Source organism: Manis pentadactyla, chromosome 10 (assembly GCF_030020395.1).
Source record: "Manis pentadactyla isolate mManPen7 chromosome 10, mManPen7.hap1, whole genome shotgun sequence".
Lineage (NCBI taxonomy): Eukaryota > Metazoa > Chordata > Mammalia > Pholidota > Manidae > Manis > Manis pentadactyla.
Genome location: NC_080028.1, coordinates 13,455,567 through 13,477,359, shown reverse-complemented (window position 1 = coordinate 13,477,359; position 21,793 = coordinate 13,455,567). Strand labels below are relative to the sequence as shown.

The window sequence follows — 21,793 nt, the reverse complement described above, 5'->3', positions numbered from 1 at the left end:
CCTGTGAATACAGGAGATGACAGATTAGAGAGACTCTCCTGCTGGCTTTGAAGTAGTAGCTGCCATGCAGTGAGAGGGCCACAAGGCTAAGACCTGAGGGTGGCCTCTGGGAGCTCAGAACCCCAGCCAACATCCAGCAACAAAACAGGGCCTGAGTCCTAGAACTGAATTCTGCCAAAACCTGAATGATCTTAGAAGTGGACTCTGCCTCTCAGATGAGCTCATAGCCCCAACCAACATCTCGATTCAGTCCTGAGACCCTGAGCAGAGGACCCTGCTAACACGTATCGATTCCTAACTCACAAAACCATAAGTAATACATGTGTGTTTTTCAAGCTGCTAAGTCCGTGGCAATCTGTCATACAACAGAAAGCCAATACACTGAGCCCTGTATACACTGTGCCCTGATGGAAGGCAGGCACAGGGTGTCTTCTGAGACATCCTCCCAGTCCTACAACAGCCATGCACAGATAGAACTTGAGGTTTACATATTATCTGTGGAGCGAGCCACATGAATTTTGGAGATGAGAAAACTGAGAAGGGAAAGATCTTGCCTGAGAGCACACAGCAAATCAAAGTTAGAGCTGGTGCGAGAATCTCTGTGCTCTTGCCTTTTGATCTATTAAGGTCTGCAGGTTCTCTGGGTTTCTGCACAGGAGTCCTGGGGGACCATGAATCTTCAGGAAACTACCAGTCAATGATGCCATTTAGTGATGTAAACAATCATTTGCTTACAAGCTGGGTGTGGGAGTGTCAGAGCAAGGACTTTCTTCTGCAGGCCATACTCAACCAATCAACAAGAATGGTTCCTGGGTGCCTCAGGATGCAAGCCGTCACTCACTAGTCTGAACCCTCAGACTACTTACTACATGTGAACCTTTTCCTGTCCAAGTGCTTGTTCTTTCATTCGGTCGCTCATTCTTCAATCATTCACAACAATAACAACTGACATTTATTGAACCCTTGATAAGTGTGACAGGTACTGTTCTCAGCACTTTAGAGGCATGAACTCATTTAACCCTGAAAATAATCCCATGGAATCTCTAATGGGCCAATTAAACTCCCTTCCTAATTGTGGGAGATTAGGGGGAATGACATGAAGGCCACTGGGGCAAAGGCAGCCACTTTGGGCCACATGTAAAACAACGAGGAAGCCAATCAGCTGAGGTGGGAGGGGAATGCACAGGACAGTGAGGTATAAATAAGTGTAGCCCTGAGTGAGTGACCTTTGGGCTTTGAATCCATTCATCTCCTGGAAGCCAGCGAGATGTTTTCAAAAACATAAATTAGACTTGTGTAACTTCTGTGAATTTCTTCAATAATTTCCCACCACACTTAGAATAAAATCTAAATATTTTATGAGTTTCTAAGCTCTATAACCTTAATCTCATGCCACCTTCCTCTTGATCCCCTGTTAGGCTTTAGCCACCCTCGTCTTCTATCAGGTTTTTGAATATGCAAGGCCTTTCTACCTCTGCACTTGCTATTTCATCTGCCTGGAAACTCTTTTTCTCAGCAACTCTCATGCCTGACTCCTTTTCTCATCCTTCAGGTCTCTGCAGAAATGTCCCCTCCTTAGAGACTTCTCCTGACCACACCACCTAAAGAAGGTCACTCACTTGACCTTGTTGTTATCTATCTCAGTTCCTTCAAAGCACTTACCACAATTCCAATCATTTTACTTAATTACTTATTGCTTTCTTACCCTGAGTCCCATATTCTCAACCCTGGCTGCACACTGCCAACTTAAAACGATGCAAGGTCTTCATGCCACAGAAGTTCTTACTTAACTGGTCGGGAACAGAACTCGAACATCAATTTGTTTGAAAAGCTCCTCAGGTGATTCAATTTGTCCCCAGCCACAGCTGAGAACAGTGCACAGACGGTAAGCCACAGAAGAGTGGGACTCACATGGGTTCTTCCTATAAAGGCTCAATGAATGTTTGTTGCATTAATATGCTTATAAGGAAAAGAAGCAGTGATTTCAATTCAGTCGATGTTTCCCTATAATGCACCCTCTTTCCCTTGAGATAATGTGAATAGAGTTCTATTTTTCAGAATCAATTCTTCCTCTATCCTCAAAACCACCACCACCACCACCAAGACAAGAGCCCTTGGTTTTCAGTGACAGAGAGGTGATGAGACATAGTCCCACCTTGTCAGGCTTCAATATCCTAGGCCTGTGAGGCCCCCTCTCCCTTCTCCGTTTGAGCGGGCAAAGGGCAGCAGGGAGAGGACCTGTGGGGGCGGGGCCCGGCTGCCATACCTGTCCATGGACAGCTGGGCGACCAGGGTGACGTCTGTGTTGTCTGAAGCGGGCTCGTACTCGTAGTGCAGGAAGTACAGGTGGGTTCGGTGGACGGTGAACCGCTCTCGCCGGAACTCGTAACACAGGTCGTCCTCATCCAGCTCGGAGAGCTGCTTCTGGAGCTGAGAGGCAGGAGAGAGGCATGGGGTCAAGAAGGACAGTCCCGAGGGACCCGGGAGGCTGTCCACCGAGTCTGCTACCCGCTGGATGGAGGATGGGCCAAACAGAGCAGGACGGGATCGCCGGTTTTCCTTTCCAGTTTAATTTCAGAAAGGCTGTGATGATGAGCAGCTGCCCTCACCATCTCAGAAACGAGTCCCCTCTGAGCTGAGGTGGAGACAAGTGACAGATGTTTCACCAGCCCAGTCTCCTCCTAAGCAGACAAAAATCATTTTCCTAGGTGACCCAGCCCAACAGTATCAAAAGTGGGGGAAACCAGCTAAGACGAGAGTGTTGCAAACCGGACAGCACAGTCCCTCTGCATGGCCCGAGGCTTTGCTCCCCCAGACTTCAATTTCTACAAGGCCCTGGAGGGAAAACCAAAAGAAGCCCAGAAGAAACCACAAAACCTTTTCCTTTAATTTCCTCCAGGTTTAATCAGAGTCTTGGTACCCACTCTTTTCTTTCTCTTCAAACTCCATGGAAGTCTTGCTGGTAGAAGTTCCTCACCAGCTCAACACTCCCTGCATCTCAACGAGTGAAAGAGCAAAGAGCACGCTGATCTGCTAGAAGGTAGGGACTTAGCACTGGACATGGGCTGGTGCACACACACAGACACCCAGACCTGCAGATACGCAGCTGCCCGACAGGCAACCGCCTCGTGTAAACCTCACCCCATGCCCCCACGCAGGTGTCACTGTGCCTCTTTGCAGAGGAAAAACTCTGCAATGAAAAAATAAAAGAACCTTGACAGTGATGGAAATTAGATCAGTGCATGTGTGGTGGTGGAAAAGGAGGGAGAGCTTTCTGGGTGATGGAAATGTTCTAGAGCAATGGTTACATGGGTGTACACATTTGTACACTCAGGATGGGTGGATTCATCATATGCAAAGTGCATTTCAATACAATAGATTTAAAAAAATAATTTGCCAAGGGTCCCATGGCTGGTTCCAATATCTTTTGTTACATCTGCCCCATTTATCACACAACTCCACAGAGTTGAATATAGATTAAAGTTTACAGTGGCTGGAGTTGCTAACGTAGCTGAATGTAATAGAACATTTTTCCAAGAAGGTGTATTTATCTTAAAAGTCTCCAAGCCAATATGTAGTAATCAAGAAATACATTAAACCACTTCCTGTGTAACATCAGTTAAGACCTTTGTCTTGATAGATGAAGCTATGGCATCATTTCTCAAGATGAGTGGTATGGCATGTGATAGCATTAATTGCTCCAATTCTCCTCTCCTCCCCATATCTGGACACTTTGTTATATGACTTTCAGGACCTTTTACTGGGCCTGTTTCACTACCTTTTACTGGGCCTGTTTCCCTAACCCTGGACCATGACTCGCTTTGGCTGATAGAATGGTGGGGAAGCAATGTTGCCCCGATCCTGAGACTGGGCCTCAAGAGGAGGTGTATGTTTCTTGGGCATCCACTGCTGCCATGAGAAAATGCCTGGGCTCAGCTGCTGGAGGATGAGAGACACCTGGGGCAGGGCAGTCTTCCCGACTGCCCTCGTCATGGGAGGAAGCCCAAGATCAGCAGAACTGCCTCAATACACAACTCTCACTGTATGCTGCTGAGGCTGTACAGGTTTGGAGCAATATAACCGATAGGGTGTCGTTGGCATTTTGTGTGGGCTGCTGTTTCACTGTGTGAGCCCGTTCCACAGTCACAGGACGGTGAGCCTCCTGGGCTCCTGCCCTCTAAATGCTTGTAACATTCTGCAGACAGCCTTGTGGAACTCCAAATGCACTCATGTATTTCCGAATGCCACTTGGGCAATCAGCTGGGTTCCACTGATCTATGAGATATTCCCAGCTAACTTTCAAAATTTCAGATGTTAAAAAGGATGTAATTAGGGATATTCTTTAGCTTTCCAAGTCTAATTTGATGTCCTTGCCTTTTTGAAGAGTTCCACTATGCCAAGAGTATAAGTAATGTAAGGACAGGAAACTGGGATTCTCATTCCAAGATCCTATGAGCCAAGTGACCCTTCTGCAGGGCTGAACCCAGATCCTCGTGGACAATCATTCACCTCCTCTCTGACCCTTTGCTCCCAATGTACTCTTTACTGGCACCAGTGATCTTCTGCTCCCCAAACCCGCCTTTCCCTCCACACCTCTGTGACTCTGCACAAGATCCTCCCCCTCTACCATATTCTGCCTCACCTCGGCCACTCTTCTCCACCAGGGGACCTTCTCTTTACCTTCCAAGATTCAGCTTACATGGCACCTTCTCTGTGAGACCTTTGCTGGCCCTGCTCTGTGCTCCAAGAACACTCTAGTCATAAATTTACTAAAGCACCCATCAGTTCGAAATGAATTTGTTGACAGGCAACTTCCTTGGTGAAGACTGTTGACACTTCAGTTTGCCCTTAGCACTGTGCCCGTTGCATGACAGGTGCTCAACAAGGAAACATCTTCAGCATGGAAGAGGGCTATAATCCGTGTGAGGGTCAGGCCCATCCTCTTAATTTTCCTTCTGTACCCTCTAATGTCATGCACAGAAGGTGTTTGCTCCTAAGCCCATTCATTATTTGCTCCTGTACTTGCAGTTTCAGGGTCTGTGATGGGTGAAAAGGCTTTGGACAGCAAATAAGCACATACCAGGCTCTGTGCCGGGTGCTGGGTGCAAAGGTTCCCTTCCCTTAGAGCCCTCTGATGCGGCATGTGCAGCCTCATTTGATAGTTGGAAAAGCAGTTTCAAGATCTTGAGGTTGCTCAAGGAGGTCACATCTGCGTCTGTGTCCCTCCACCCTCACGCTGCCTCTCCGGGAAGGATGCTTTCTCAGGCTCTGGTCAAGAAGCAGACACAGCAGAGGCTGAGGTCACCGGTCCATCCCACTCCAGGTGGACAATCCTGGTAGAGTGGCTGAGTTACTTAACCCTTCTGAGCTTTAGTTTCCTCAACTGTAAAATGGGGATAATAACAGTATCTACTGAAGGTGGGCAGGTGTGGGGGTTGGAGGTTTCCAAGAGATTCTGCATTTGACGTGTACAGTATCGGCATGAAGTATAGACTCAACAGACATCATCTATCATCATGGTTGTTATTAGCACAGTTATAATAAACGAACAGGAACCTCCTGGGCCCCTGAAGACAGCCAAGTGGATGATTTCTGTCTTCAAACATTATCCAAAGGAGACGTCATGGCAAAGGCCAGAGGACAGGGAAGGTGAGCCGAGGGCTGTTTCTTGATTGTCAGATAGTCCCCAGGTCTTTCTCCTTGAGGTACCCACACACGCCTGGAAACCATAACAGTGTCTCCCAGGAGGAAACTTAACCAACTGATATCCCCGTTCTGTTGTCACCTGCACTGCAGAAGCACCCAAGCCATTATTCTCCTGTAGAGAACACACAGCTGCAAAGTTCTCTGCAGGAGCAGGGCTGCTGGGGGTGTTGGTGGTGGTGTGTTGTTTGTAATGTGTTGACATTAGTGCATGGCTTCCACATCAGCAAAGAGAGAATAGGATATGTGTGTGCGTCTGTGTGTGTGTGTGATGGGGGGAAGGGGGGACAGGCATGTGTGAGTGGAGAAAAGGGTCTTTCTTTGATGAGCCTGCAAAGGAGAAGGTTATCCTCACAATGGAATATTATTCAGCCATAAGAAGAAAACAAATCCTACGATTTGCAACAACATGGATGGAGCTAGAGGGTATTACGCTCAGTGAACTAAGCCAGGAGGAGAAAGACAAGTATCAAGTGATTTCACTTATCTGTGGAGTATAAGAACAAAGAAAAAACTGAAGGAACAAAACAGCAGCAGACTCACAGAACCCAAGAATGGACTACCAGTCACCAAAGCGAAAGGGACTGGGGAGGATGGGTGGGAAGGGAGGGATAAGGGGGGAAGAAGAAAGGGGGCATTACGATTAGCATGTATAATGTGGGGGGGCATGGGGAGGGCTGTGCAACACAGAGAAGACAAGTAGTGACTCTACAGCATCTTACTATGCTGATGGACAGTGACTGTAATAGGGATTGTGGGGGGGACTTGGTGAAGGGGGGAGCCTAGCAAACATAATGTTCTTCATGTAATTGTAGAGTAATGATAACAAAATTAAAAAAAAAAAAAAGAAAGAAAAAAAAGAAAATGAGTGACCAGACCATGAGAAATCCATGCGTGTTTGGGGGTCTCTCTCTATACACACAGGCATGTACCCTTGAGTTAGGGGAAAACGCCATCCCATGGTAAACAGCTCTAGGAGTCTTTTGGTGAAAAGCCCCCCAGAGTGGGCCCCATAAGTAGGAGCTGTGTCCCACTCCTCCCTGTACCTAGAACACCGAGAGCACCTTGCCTGCCCAGCAAGCCCCTGCTGGGTGTCCTCAGGTGATCGGTGAGAGTGCTCCCGGGACTCCCAAGGCCTGCTCTGCTTGGGGGGGGTCTGCCAGCAGTCCCGGGGGATGAGCAGCCTCCATCTGTGAATTTCAACATACTAATAAATGGCTCAGGGGCATCCACCTTCCAAGGTCACCTGTGGCCATCAGAGTGCTTCACGGGCAGGGCCGAGGGGATACTACTGTCTGATACTGAGCCTGCGTACTGTGGAAAGCACCTCGGGTCTTACATCAGGCATATGACGTCAGAATCTATGGGACTCTGGACCAACCAGATGCCTTCCTTGAGGTTTCACACTAATTAGCCACATGGTGGGCTGCACCCTGGCTCAGCTCATATGCAGTAAGCATGTACTGTGTGCCAGGTGTAGAGCCGATGTTTTCAGGTGGATGGTGTGATAACGGAATCCTTCAGCACACACCTGTTTTACGGGAGGAAATGGAGGCTCAGAAGGTTTCAGTAATCTGCCTGTTACGTTGCTACAGAGAAGCCATCTGGATTGAGAATCCAGTCTTCTGACCTCACACCAGGGACATTTTCACAACACAGTTGTTTCTCTCCCAGGGGATGGATGTGAGGATCACATGAGGAGGCAGAAGGTGCAATGCTCAGCAAACAAGCCGGCCATAAAAGTGCATGTGCAGTTATGGTATCACTTTAGCAAAAAGGCAAACAGACAAACACATGCCACACAGAAGATAAAGGGAACACATTTCAACGTTAACAGAGCTTTTCTCTGAGTAGGGAAATCACAAATTGTATTGGCTTCTTTATACTTTTCGGTACTTAACTAATTCCCTGCAATTTTCTCAAATGAACTAATGCATGTAAAAGGGCTTTGTAAACTGTAAAGGGCTCCACGAACATAAGCAATGTTATCATGATTGCATTAGCACCTTTTCATATTCTAATCTAGGACTGCTTATTGCTGATGCACAGCTGATAGTGTCTCAAGAGGAAGACTAGAACTGCTTAAAAACAGCCTCCTCACCTAGGGAAGGCAATTTCTCCAGGGAGCTGCTGAGCTGGAGGGAGGGCTTTCATTAGCCACCATACACACTCTGGCCGGCCCCGAGGGTAAGGCGCTCCCGACAAGCAAGTCACAGAAACAAAAGACAGATTTCTTCTGGGACAAAATGCATTTGCTAAATTGCTTCTTTGGGCAGCCAGCTGAGGCATAGGGTGATTTGGACTCAAGGGAAAATGGCCCTTTAGCAGTTTGCATTTATTTCTTCCCATCCTTAAGGACAGTGGCCTAGACTGACCTCTGAGCTGTCAGCGATGATGGCTGGTCGGGCCTGAGGATCCAGACGGGTTGGGAGTGTGTCCCTGGGCTATGGCCTAATGGACTTTGTGTTCAAAGTCAGGGAAAACTACAGAGAGAGATCACCAGAAACTGAGACCTGCTCCCTCTGACACTTATTTTCTGTGACCTTGAGCAAGTCATTTCTCCCAACAGCAAGACAAGGAGTTTGGGCTTCATAAAATAACTCTCCAGGATCACACGCTCACTAGGCCAGCTAATGTGTGGAGAGCTTTGCAAGCACTTTCTCCAACACTCACACCAACCCTGTGGGCTAGGGACCTCTTATCAGCCTCACATTATTGGTGAAGGTGTTCATCATCTGAAAGGTTTAGCCACTTGTTCAACGTCACTCAGTGAGTGAACACAGCAGCTGAGGTATTTCCTCCAAGTGAATTTCCAGGAGTTCTTACATGTGATCAAGTCACTATAGTACCTTGTTAATCAGCCTCGGAGGCTCTTCCTAGTTGATGTTACATGGTTCTGTGACTGGAGGACTGAACGCATGTGTTTCCCACAGTGGCAGAGACCTTCTGCATTCCCCAACGTTTACATTCTCATCTCTACCTGAGTGCACAGCTGGGCTGTATCCCCAGCCTTCCCGCGCTTAAGGGTAACTGTGTGGCCAGGTTCTAGTCAGCAGAACGTTGTGGGCAGATTCTACCGTGGGCACCACTGTCAAGACTGGCTCATGCACAGTCCCGTCAGCCCGAGTAGGCGCATCCAGTCCAAGGCTCTGTGGATGGCACAGCCACAAGAGGGAAGAAGTCTGGGCCTCTGAACCTGGAGAGAAGCCACCTGCCAATCAGGAACATTCACTTGGGCTCTATGTAATAACCTTCGAGCATGCTGGGCCATTTTACCATTGCTTTTGTTACCTTAACTAAATGCTGGCTTGAACTCTCCTAGTCATTAAGTGATAAAGACAGAGTATGCCAGACCAACTAAGGACCCTGAAGCCACCCACTTCTTCTTGTGACACCTCTCCTTCGGATCCCTTGGCACAATGAGTAGAAACATCAAGTGCTAATAACTGATACTATAAAATAACCCAGGAATGCTGCTTTATCCTTCTAGCTTGCTCCCACTTTTCATTAGGCTTGCTAGCCCTCACTTCATTTGTATCCCCCAGCTTCTGTATGAGGCAGGTTGGGCTCATGCTGCCCTCAGCTGACAGGTGAGGAAACCGGGGTGCCAGGGATTTGCTCAGAAAGGTGGGAACTCTAACACACGTCTCCTGAAGCCTGCTTCGGGACCCTTCCCTGTGGCTTCCAGGAAACAGTTACGCTTTCTCAAACCACACAGACAGGCAGAGAGAGATACTAGCTCCTCAGCTGCCTACTGTGTATATTAATCACTGGAGTTCCAGGAACCCAAAGCACTTTTTACCAAGGAAACCAAACCAGAGGTCACTTCCATTCTTTCGTGGGGGGAAGAGGCACGACTCAGGCCCATTCCACGAAGGCTCATAGAGAGTCTACCCAGCACTGTCCTAGCCTCTGAGGAAATAAAGGTGAAAAACGCCTGGTGTCCTCCCTCCTGTGCGTCAGTATTCATATATCACACACAACCGCCAGGCCGTTCTGTTATGCCCAGCTCTGTGCTAGGAATGGGGAATGAACCCCAGTTTCTACACTTAAATCACTCACAGAGTCTGGGCGGGGGGAACCAAAAAGCAAGCTCACAATGATAATGCTGTGTATTCAATATAAACAAAATTTAATTTGGGGAGGGCATGTGCTATGTGTATGTGCGAAGCTCCTGACCTGTCTTACCTTATTTAGCCCTTGTGAAGCCTGTCAGGTAGGAGTAATCATGATTCCCATTTTGCAGATGGGAAAACTGCGGCACAGAGGGTTTATGTAAATGGCCTAAAATCCCGGTTTGTATTCCTTAAGATTCCCCACGAGGCAGTCTTGCTCCAGAGCTGCCCTTTTAAACAACACACAGGGAGCCAGTTGGTGGAGGAAGAGTTGGCCAAAAGGAGAAGAGGGCAGGGAAGGCACAGGAGGGTAGAGCACCTGGCGTGTTTGGACAGATTACATCCAGAGTGGACGAGGGACGTGTGCAAGCTGGAGCTGGACAGGAACAAAACAGACAGATGGCTGCGACATGCCTGTGGCTCCGACAGGCCCACTGAGCATCTTGACCCTGTGGCTGCAGCCTTTATGCTCTCTCCTGGCCTCCCAGGCAAACACTATGATCTTTCAGGCTCTGGAACCTAACGTGCACTGGAGCTGGCCTCGGGCAGCCTGTCTGAGGGCTCTGGGTGCTGTCCACCTGGGCTCTGCTGCCACACACACACACAGCGTGATTCAAGAGCTGGTGACGTGCCACTCGCACGTGACAGCAATAACACATTCTGGTTTTTCTCTGGGCTACAGTTGCTTCCTCAGAGCCATCTCTTCCCTGGCACTGCCATGCACAGTGATGCCGGAAAGCGTTTCCAGTATCTGTGTATATGCACATGTCTTATTTTTAACTTCTAACGGAGCCACGGTGATGCTGTGGTCTTTTCTTCTTCTTGGTGGGCTTACTCTCAGGGAACGTGTCCCCGCAGGTGGCCCACCACCCTGACAGCACCAGGGAGTTGGGCTGGAAGCCTTCCTTTCAGAAGTAAGGCAGGACTCTCAGAGCAGCTGGAAGAGAAGGTGTCAGGACGAGCCTTCAGGCCAAGGTTCAGAGCCAGGCCTGGAGGCTGTACAGCACTTTGTACAACGTAACCCCTGCCGCCCTCAGAACAGCCTGGGCTGGGCTTATTTACTGACCATTTTACAAGTGAGGAAACCGAGTCTTGTGGAAGGGGAGAGTTATGTTCAGTGTCACAGATCGAGTTTTGGGGCCAGGTTTTCTGATTTCAAGGACAAGGATCTTTCCAGCCTGTCACAAATGCTTCAAGAAAAGGATATAATACTCCATTCATTCAAAAAGTTTACTGAGCACAGACCAGGTTCCAGGCAGTAGTTTATAGGCACAGAGATATACTTATGAATGAAATGGATAAAAACCCTGCGATCCCAGCTTCCGTTCTAGTGACAGGGAGACAGAATCAACAAAATAAAGAAGTTGAGAATGCAATGTACTGATAGGTGCTAAGAGCCAGGGAGAACAATAAAGGGAGGCCCCCTGGGAGATAGGTTGGGTGCTGGGCTAGGGAGCAGCTAGGGCAATTTTACATCAGGGGGCATTTTAAATACTTGTAGAAAGACCACTCAGCTCTGGGTCAAGCTTGATACTGGTCCCAGCACTGCCACCAAGACACCCCATGATGTCATTTCTCTGAGCCTCCATGCCCTCCTCCAGAAAACGGACATGATAACTACTTTGCAGGGTTTGCTAAAAGAGTAAGAACGACTATACAAGTAAAGACAACTTGGAGGACAGCCGAATGCCTTGGAGTTATTATTATGTTCATTTTAAATATGAAGCCACACCCACCTGGGAAGCATGGCCCAGTTCATCCCTCCAGAGTTGGGGAGAACTGGTTTGCAATCTTGGCCCCACCGCTTTGTTTGACTTGCAGCAAGTAACTCGTGGGTATTTGGGTTTCCTTATCTGTGAAATGTGACTTATACTGCCTCCCTGCCTCCAGGGTGGTGAGGATTTGTTGCCTTTCCCTGCAGTAAATCTCCAATTGTCAAAGGCTAGGAGGAAACAGAGCAAGGTCTAAAGACAGCACAGAGAGCTGTCCCAATGCAGGAGACACCAGAGTGCCTCATCTAGGGCAGGGATGAGCCACAGGCATCGCATGTCCTGTGTCATCGCTTGGGGACTGGGCTGGTTCCCTGGAGGGCTGTGTTGGCATAGACACTGGGGTTAGAGCTGAGCCCAGGTGGAAAGGGCGGGCCATCAATTAGTCATGTCTGCTGTGGATACCGGATAAGGAAGCTCTAATTCTGCCAACACCATCTACTGATTTACAATCCTATGTAAATGTGAAAACTCACTGTGTCCAGTCTTTTGTTGTTTCTTTCTTTTTTGCACGTTCTGGATATTTGCTCTGTTTCACAATTTAACTTCCAACACAACAATGGATAATTATTTTCCTATTGGTGTTTTGGACTTAAATATCATTGGTTTTTCTTTCTTTGGCTGCCAGGGGAAGGATGCCCAGGGAGGTGAGCCCGGAAAGGGTGGTTCTGGAGCTGATGAACCAAAAGTGACAGCTGTCAGAAAGAAATCTGCAGAATAGGCAGCAAATTGTCCGAGGCCATTTCCTGCCAGGATAAACAGCATCTCCCCTCCTCCTCTGGTCAGCTCCCACCCCCACAGCCTACTCAGGGCAACCTTAATCACTGAAAATTTTAAATTGAGTTTAGTGCACTTTGATTAATTACTAAAGGAAGCCCATGTACTTTAGCAAGATTCTCATCCAAATTGGTTACAGCATATATATTTTAATGGCTTTTCATTTTTTAAAGAGGAGCTTTCTTTATCTGGAAAATTCCCTGAAGTGCAGCAGGCACTCTTGATAAAGCCTCACTCTATAAATACCATGCTTGGGGAGGGATGCATGTTTCTGACTAACAACAGTATGGAAACAAGCTCTACCACCAGCCAGGCTGTCAGGGACAATAGGGGGTGTCTTTATTTTTCACTGCTCTGGAAGACAGGACTCAGATTAGTGGATTCCTTACAGAAGGGGAGATTTCAGCTCAACGTGAGGAATGGATTAGCACCTGGAGCATACCAACAGTGGAGAAGCTGTTGGAGGTGGTGAGCTCCCTGTCTTTGGGAAGATTCTGGAAAAAGCCAGATGCATGCCTGTTTGGGATGCTGCAAAAGAACTTTTGCATGGATTAGGGGATGAGAATATTCATGATTATCCAACTGTGTTCTGTGGAGTCCCAGGGTTTCTTGGATATGCTTGAGGGGCTGGGTTGCTGAGGAAAAGGTAAAGAAATGCTAATGTATAGAAATCTGGCCTCCATTGCTACTTAATCAGGTAATAATAACTAGGGCCTACTGCATGCCTATTGAATTACACAAAGTCACTTACTGGTTTTTGGGGAGAAATGCTATGGGACAGGAGTGGCTATGTCCCATCAGCCACTGTCATTCTACACCAACGTCAGAGCCTGTGTTTCCGTCTTGTCCTAGAGCAGGACCCCAAACCCAGACTCTAAAATGGGGGCCTGCTCCTTGCACCTTAGCTTCCCACAGAAGAGATGACTCCCCTGCCTTCCTGCATTTACATCTGTATTCTTTTTAGCAGCAAGGCCTGCCTAAGGACCTCTCCTTGTATCTGGAGTCTCTGAATTGGTGGGACAGCCACTCACATGCTTTATAGACAAAGTCCTGAACAACTCTCCCAGTTCCCCTGCCAGGCTTTCCTAAAAAAACAAAAAATATATTAATAAAGCCTGAAAACCTTTTGTGAAACAGATTTGGACCTAATACCAGATAGGCTGGCACTGTGGTTTGGGAGAAAATGCATCCCGGTGCACACGGTGTTCCTGCGGCTGAGTCCTGTAATTGGTGACCTGACATAAATCACCCATGAAGCCCTGAGAGCGGCACCACTGCCCCCATTTACAGGACGGGGAATTCCAGGCCTAGTGCGCTCACATGACCTTCCCTGGGGTTACGTATCTATTAAGTGAGTGACCTGGGATGACCAGGGAGCTCACAGTCTTATCATCATTCCCCGCCCCACCCCTACAATGAAATAATAATGATGGTGCAGAAGTGAACCTGGGTAGCCCTTCTGTCCTCACACTGCGGCCATTCGAATCTGAAGGTGCCATGCTCCTGTCTGCCTCTGGTCTCCACTGCATGTGCTACTCCCTCCCTACCAGTGAGTCCACTCCCCATACCCCTCACTCCTCCTTATTCATCCTTCAAATCTCACCTCCTCCAGGAAGGCTTCCCTGATTCATCTTCTCTACCTTAGTGTTTAACATGCCCTCCTTGAGTGCTATCAAAGCACACGGCCATCCCAGCACGTCTCACACTGGATAACCATCCCCTGCTTGTCTGTGTCCCTTACCAGACAAGCACTATGAGAGCTGGGCTTTGATTTGCAACATTCCCCCTGGGTCAGTAGCCCCGTGGCTGGCAACCGTTTGATGACTATCTGCCGAGGGAATGAATGAGTCCTGAGACTTAGACACTGCCCTTGGAGCCCTTTCCCACCTGGTATCCACAGCCCAGTGAACAGGTTCCTGACTCCATTTCTTGAAAACACCACCATCTGCACATTTGTTACCTCTGTAATGACCTCTTATCACAGGGCTGGGAGCACACGGCTTGGGACCAGATCCAAGATCTCACCCTTTCCCTCTGGCTGTGTCTGTAGATATACTGACACGCTTGCAAAGACCAGCGGGTGGAACTCCCTGCAGGGATGTGGCTCCAGGGGTGCTGATGTGACAGACTTTCCCCCTGCCCTAGCTACTGCCCCTGTGGGCCAGCTCAGCCAGAGACCCCGGCGGGAGCAGGGCGCAGGGACCTGCTTTCCTGGTTTATGAGTGCAGGTTGCCCCTGCTGCCCTGTTCTTGGTGCCCACAAAGCCAACCACCTGTTCTCTCCACCCACACTGCTGCTGCCCTAGGTCAAGCCCCTGGGCAGTCTGTTCATTTAGGATGGGGCAACGGTTTCTAAGTGGTTCCCCGGCCTCCAACCTGGCCCTTTCACTGTACTCTGCACAGAGTGCTTCTTCTCCAGTGTAAATCTGATGTGATGAGAGCCCTCTGGCAGCTCCGCACTGCTGTCAGGATGAGGTCTAAACCCCTAAGGCCTTCCGGTCAGCTTCACTCTTTGCCCTCTCCCAGGGTGCCTCTGCTCCCATACACGAACTGCCAGCATGTTCTCTATGAACAGTCTGCGCCTTCGTCTGCTCTGCCCTTTACCTGGTCCTGCATTCTTCTCTCTTATTTGTCCAATTCATTCAATAAATATTTATTAGGTGCTTCCTTCTATGCTAGGGAAAATTGTAAACTGAGTTACAATTTACTATTCACCAGGGGTGAACAGTACAGACACAGCCTCTAATCTAACCATCTTATGATCTGGTCATATATTTGGGAAGAAACTAGAAAAAGATTACATGAACCAAGTAACTGTGGAGAGCAGCGAATGCTCTGATGGCAAGAAAATGGGGCACATCACAGAGAGGGACTTAAAGGGTTACTCGAGGTGAGGGGCAGGTCAGAGAAAATTCTGAAGATGCCACATCTGAGACCTTTAACCCCAGAGGGGTAGGGTGCTCCAGGCAGAGGGAGAGCCAGCCCAAAGGCCCCCTGTGGGGGTGAGCCTGGAGTGTGGAAGGAACAGAAAGGCAGTGGGTGCGACTGAGCAGTGTCAGGGGGAGCACTGGGGCGACAGCTGTGATGGGTGCCCACAGAAGGCTCCCCATGGTTGTGCAGCAAACACCTTACACAGAGGCTCAACACCTGTTGTGCAGCAAACAGCTTACGCAGAGACTGGGTCAGACTCGAATTTCAACCCCAGAGCCCTGCGCAGCGCCTGCCAGATGGCCGGTGTTCATGCATGCTTTCTGAGCAAACAAATGCAATCACAGATTCCCAGAAGGGTCACTGATGAGTTTTCCACCCTGATGACCCACCAGGGGAAGCTGATGGTAGGAAAAGCTGGTGAGTCATTAGAAAGGGAGCCCAAGCCCCACTTTGTAAGACTGAGCAGTGTACCCTGGGAACTCACGATGTGGGTGATTAGCCAATGGCTTTGCTCTGCAAGGCTTTTCATTTGAGCCTCTTTCATGCAGGGAACAAAAAGAGGCAAGAGAACGGTTTTCCTTTAGTATTTACAAAAAAGTGCCAAATGGGCACTCAAACTTTGATGCTGGTGACAAATACTGATTTGAATAAAGAGATCGGAAGGAAAAATCAGAACCCAGTGCTTGTCCAAACCTCTCAGTGCTTCCCAGACTCTGAGATGGAGTCCAAGTGCTTAATGGTTTTCTTTCCCCAGTTGCCAGTGGTAGGAAGGGCAGACACTGAGGAAGGCACGGAGGGTGATGTGGAGAAGGACAGAGGCTGGAGGTAAGTCCAGTGTGACCTGGGGGCAAATACCAGAGCAGGGGTGGTCTTGTGACCAGTCGCCCTGATAAAGGGCCAGGGGAGTGCACACCTGCAGACCTCCCACAGACGCCCTCCCTGCCTTTGGAGCCTAAATGAATTCTCATGACATCCAAGATAAGAATATGAGCAGTAACAATTATAGTAATAAACAAAGAGCAATAAAACAAAAATTCCAGCTATAGCAAAATTCCACTTATAATATCCTCCCAGTCTGCCTCCTGCCCACCTGCTGCTCAGCTTCTCCTGTTCTCTCCTCCTCCTGCTCTAACCCTGGGCACACTGGCCAACCTTCAGTTTCTCAGGTCAAACCTGCTCTGCCTCAGGGCCTTTGCACGAGCAACTGCCTCTACCTGGAATGTACTTTCTTTACTCTTTTTTTTTTTTCTGGCTTAGCATTTTGAGGCATAATTGGTATATAAAATGTTACACATAATAAAAACAGTTTGGTGAGTTTGCCCCTATGTATATACTTGTATTACTATCACCACAATCAAGGTAATAAACATATCACCTCCAACAGCTTCTTATGGTTTTTGTGTGTGTATGTTGTAAGAACACTTTCCATGAGATCTACCCTCTTAGACACTTCTAAGTGCACAATATCCTGTTAACTGTAAGCATTATGTTGCAGAGCAGACTTCTGGAACTTACTCCTCTTGTAAACTAACTTTTCCCCCCGAACAACTCCCCATCCCCCTGGTAACCACCACTCTGTGGTCCACTTCTGGCTGTCTGACTCTTTCGGATGCCATGCAGATGAGGAATCATGCAGTATTTGTCTTCTGTGGCTCATGGCACTTGGCATGATGTCTTCTCAGTCTATCCATGTTGTCACAATGGTAAGATTTCCTTATATATTTTTTAAGGCTGAACAGTATTCCATCACTCTCACTCTCACACACACACACACACACACACACACTGCATTTTATCCATTCATCTGTCAGTGGATACTTAGGCTGTTGCCATATCTTGGCTGTTAAGACTGTCACAGTGAAGGTGGGGGTGCAGATACTGCTTTGAGATCCTGATTTCAATTCTTTTGCATATATACCAGAAGTGGGATTGTTGGATTACATAACAGTTCTTCTGTTTTTCATTTATTGCGGAACCTCCATCCTGGTTCCCACAGTAGCTGCACCATTTTACATTCTGCCAGCAATGCACAAAGTTCCAGTTTCTCCACATCTCTGCCAACACTTGCTATCTTTTGTATTTCTTATATAACAGCCATCCTAACAGGTGTGAAGAGACATTTTCCTGGTTTGTGCTGACTCCTTGCTCTTCTAAGGCTGGCTCTTACTTGTCATTCAGGTCTCAGAATAAACATCACTTCCTCAGAGAAGTCCTCTCTGATTGTCCAAGCCAATGGAACTGCCCAGCTGCTTGATAATGTCATTATGTAGCACTTGGCCCTGGCTCATCATTTTTCCTGACTGTTTGTGTACTGTGTCCCCTCACTAGAGTATCAGCACTACGAGAGCAGGGACCGTTGTCCATTGTCACCTAGGAATGCTCAGTGCTCAGAACTAGAGGTCCCTCAGTAAATCTTTGATGATTGACTGAATGAACCAACTGACTTCTGTGTGTAATACTAAGGGTCAAGGGAAGGGCAGGGAACGACTATTTTTTGAGCATCAAACATACGTCCGATGCTGAGCTTAGGTGCTTTACATGCAATTTTTCAGACTCAAAACATTCCTATACAGGTTTTCATTTCCTTTTGACATCTGAGGATCTGAAGCACAGGGAGGTCGAGTAACTTGCCTGAGGTCACCCAGGTGGTTAGCTGGAAGGTATTAAAGCCAAACCTAGGTCAGCCTGACCCAACATGCCCTGTTTTTTCTGCTACAGGGTGCTACATCCCCACATCCTCGTCCTCTAAACTTCAAACAGTCAGGCAATCTGCTTAATCTCTCTGTGCAACTCTAATTGGGGAAAATAGAGAGTCAATGAGAGGTAACATAGTGGTGTCAAATGCGATATAACATGAAAATATTATAAACAGCCGAGGAATAGGAAAATATGGTAATGTTAGCTATGCCTGTCACTACTAACCCAGTGCTTTTTCCACCCATGCTAACCCCAGAGGGAGCCAGTTACCATGAAAATCTCTGGGGTCACCCCAGGCACTGACCATGCTGGACTCTGGGCCTCCTGCGTGGGTGCCACGGCCGCAAGGACCTCAGAGCGTCCTAGCTGTGGAGAGACACTTTATCTGTGGTTTCAGTGGCGCCTTTGCCCATTCCTATTTCTCTGCGTGGAAACTCACTTCTGACTTTGCCTAGTCTAGGCCAAGCTCCCATTCTCGTCCACAGAGGCCAGCATGGATGCGCCTGTCCCCCTGCAGACGGTGGGCTCCCGGGGAGGGGTGGGGTCTTGTTCATGTTTGCACACCCTGAGCCTGGCACCCCGGAGATCCTGGGCAGACGGCACAGAGGCCGCCCCTGTCGAGACCTGGGAGCCACTTACGTTCTCACTGTTGACATCAGCCTCGCTGGGGCAGCCAAAGAGCTCCCGCCTCAGGAGGTTCCCGTCATACTCCAGGAAGGTCAGGTAGAGGTTGCGGAAAAACTCCACGTGCTTGTTCTTCACCCGCAGCTTCTTGGGGGAGTTCCAGTGAATGACCTGGCAGGACGACAGGGGGGCGGTCAGGCAGGCAGGACCCCGCGACTGCAGGAAGGCTTGGCTGGGCAAGCGCTAAGGGTCACTCGGCTCGCTTGCTCACTCACGTTTATGGTAGAGTGGCTGACAGCAAAGGTGCTGGGGCCACACTAGGGGCTTCAAACTCTGTCTCTGCTCTAGGGAGTCATGTAATCTTGGGCACATTACTTAATCTCTGTGCCTCAGTTTACCCATAAGTGAAATGGGGACAGTAGCAGCTCCCGCCTGTACCAATGTGCAAGCTGTCACTCCTCAGCTCCAAACTTGCTTTGGGACTCTGCAAACCTCATCGCTGCCCACACGAGGGGGACATGAAATCTGAGGGGGGCGAGGAACTCGTTCCCCGTTTGTTCCGGTCATCACACAGCCAGTGGCCCTTCCTTCTATTAGCAGCAGTTTCCCCAAAATGCAGCACCAGCTGCTTGTCCCCGTCTCTGCCCAGCACTGCTGCCTCCCGAGCTGCCTGCTGCCCCCACCCCAGGTCCAGGCTCCAGCATGAGTTTTAAAGTTCCCATCCCTCCCTCTGTTCCTTCAGCTCCAGGGGTGCTGTTGCCTATAATTCTCTATTTATGTTTTTGGTTTGTTTTTTTTTTAGTTATCACGTCAACACTTTATTTCTAGTTGCCATTTTTAAAGATTAAATTCTCTGTTCAAATAATTGGTATGGTTTCTGCCTCCAGCCAGGACTGATGGATGCGCTGTCTCATAGAGCTGCTGTGAAAAATCAACTCACTAATAGATGGAAGGCTTGTAAGTAGCGTCTGGCAGAGGGTGAGTGTTCAGGAAAGGCTGGCTCTGCTAAGAGCCTACGGTGTGCTGGGCTGGGCTCTGCCCTTGGTCCGCTCATGGGCTGCTGGGGACACGGGTCCACACACGGGTCCTAGAATATAATCACGGAGGGAGGATCAGGGAGAAATGGTGGCTCCAGAATGCTCAGAGAAGCATCACAGAAGGAGATGCTATGCTGGACCTTGAAGGAAGAGCAAGAATTTCCCGGGGAGACAGCACAAGGTGGTAACACAAGCCAGGCTCATTTGGAAATGAGAAGTCATGTGTTGTGGCTGGAGCACAGGGCTGGGGTGGGTGGGTTGGGAGATGTGGCTGCAGAGGTAAGTGGGGTAGATCCTGGCTCTGGGGCGACCATGCTCAGGACTCAGGCTGCATCACTGGACTGTTGTATGGGGGGCGGGGGGGGGCGCATAACTGGCTCTGGCTTTTGGGAAGATTACCCTGATTGTCATGGAGAGGATGTGAGTGGCGGGAGGGGGCCATGCAGAGCTGGGGCTCTGGTTCTGTGTCAATTCTGAGAAGTGACTTCCCGCCCGCACTGTACCCCCTTGGCTGGGGAGGAGGCCTGTGGGTGAGCCGAGCGCTGCGCCATCGGCTTTACAGTCCTCGTCTTCTTTTAATCCTCACACCGACCTGGATGCAGATGGCAACTGGAAGATGAAGAAACTGGCCACTTGCCCCAGGCCACAAAGTTGGTAAATGCTGGCACTGGGATAAGTTTGAATCAATCTGATTCCAAATTGGAGTCCCTGTCCTTTCCTATACACTGTGGAGGAGAAGCCAGGTTTTAAAAACCTCTCTTTTCAGGGTTTGTCACATTCCAGAGAAAACAAACTAGCTCTCACCTGTCCCCACTGGCCCCCACCATGTTCCTCCCCCTGTGGGAGGAGCAGCTCAGCTGATCTGAGACCCGGGTGGGAAGGGGCATCCCGAGCTCTGTCGCTCCCTGGCTCCCTCCTTGGGCCGCGCTGTCTGTGAGCGCCTGAGCGGGGCTGCCATCTAGAGAGACGTCGGGAAGGTCCATCTCCCTCTGCCCTCTCTCTCTCGGGGTCCCATGGATGTATGGCAGCGACAGCCCTTCAGTTTGGCTGGGTAAATACCGCTCTGCAGACCAAGTCCCTCTTATGGTACAGTGAGTGTCAGGAAACCTATTCGGTCCAAATCACACCCCATGCCTCCCACGAGCAGCAGTGTTATACCATATACACAGCAGTGTAAGAACCAGGAATGTCAGATCAGCCTAGGTTCGAATCCCAGCACCTCACTTCACTGTGTCCTTGGACAACTCGTTTCATTTCTTGGGGCCGGTTTCCTCATGTACAAGGTGGGGAATGGTAAACCTGCCTTTTCAAAGTAATTAAGAGGGTTACACTAATGCCCAGTACAGTGCCTGTGTGCTAGGGGGGCTCCATGTGGGTTCTCTTCTTCCTCAGAGATGGGGCTTCCCCTCTGGCCAGCATGAAGCCCACTGGAGCAGTCAGTAAGGGAGCGGCAGGTAGCCTTCAGGACAGCCCGGAAAGGGCCAGCCAGGGCGCTTGCATTTCAGGAAAGGATGACTGTGCAATATATGATTCGCCTCCTGGGCTTTTGGAGGATGAGGGAGGGAGGACTCTCCCCTGAGAAGACACCCAACCAGGGTGAGAGAAGGCCCCGCGTGAGGAGGGCCTGAGCCATGCATTAAAATAATTGCACACGAGCCAGTGTCCCTCACACCCAGTGGGGATTGTGTCTTTGCTGCAGAAGGTTGTGGCTTGCCAAGAGCCGAGCCGGCAGGAAGGCTGATGGATGTGCATCTGACTCAGGGAACCTGGGCTTCCTCAGCAGGGAGAAACTTGAACAAAGTGTAAAAAAGGGCTGGGGTGCCCGGACAAACAAATCTTAGCTCATCACGCACAAATCTGCCAGGCACTTGGGAGACACCGTGTCATTAAATCCTCCAAATAAGCCCAGTTGAGTCCCACTGTCCATTTTATGGGGATGGTACTTGATTTGCAAGTATCTCACAGACAGAAAGCTGCAGAGCTGAGATATGAAGTCGGTTCTAAACCCCAAACCCCAAGTTCCTAACTACTGTCAATGGGATGACCCCTTTACAGGTGAGGAAAGGGAGGTTTCTGGAGGACAGGTGACTTGCTCAAGATCACACAGTGAGTTTGGATCAGGTCAGAGTTAGGACGGGGAC

General features: G+C 49.1%; 1 protein-coding gene across 2 annotated transcripts in view; it reads right to left on the bottom strand.

The window, feature by feature from the left end:
- LARGE1 (LARGE xylosyl- and glucuronyltransferase 1) overlaps positions 1 to 21,793 on the bottom strand; it is a 530,062-nt gene that overhangs the window by 30,690 nt on the left and 477,579 nt on the right. For both annotated transcript variants that reach the window (XM_036902848.2, XM_036902849.2), the window contains exons 10-11: positions 18,631 to 18,786; positions 2,267 to 2,430 (exon numbers count right to left, since the gene is read on the bottom strand). In XM_036902848.2, coding sequence (XP_036758743.1) covers positions 2,267 to 2,430; positions 18,631 to 18,786 — 320 coding nt within the window. The remainder of the gene's footprint in view (positions 1 to 2,266; positions 2,431 to 18,630; positions 18,787 to 21,793) is intronic.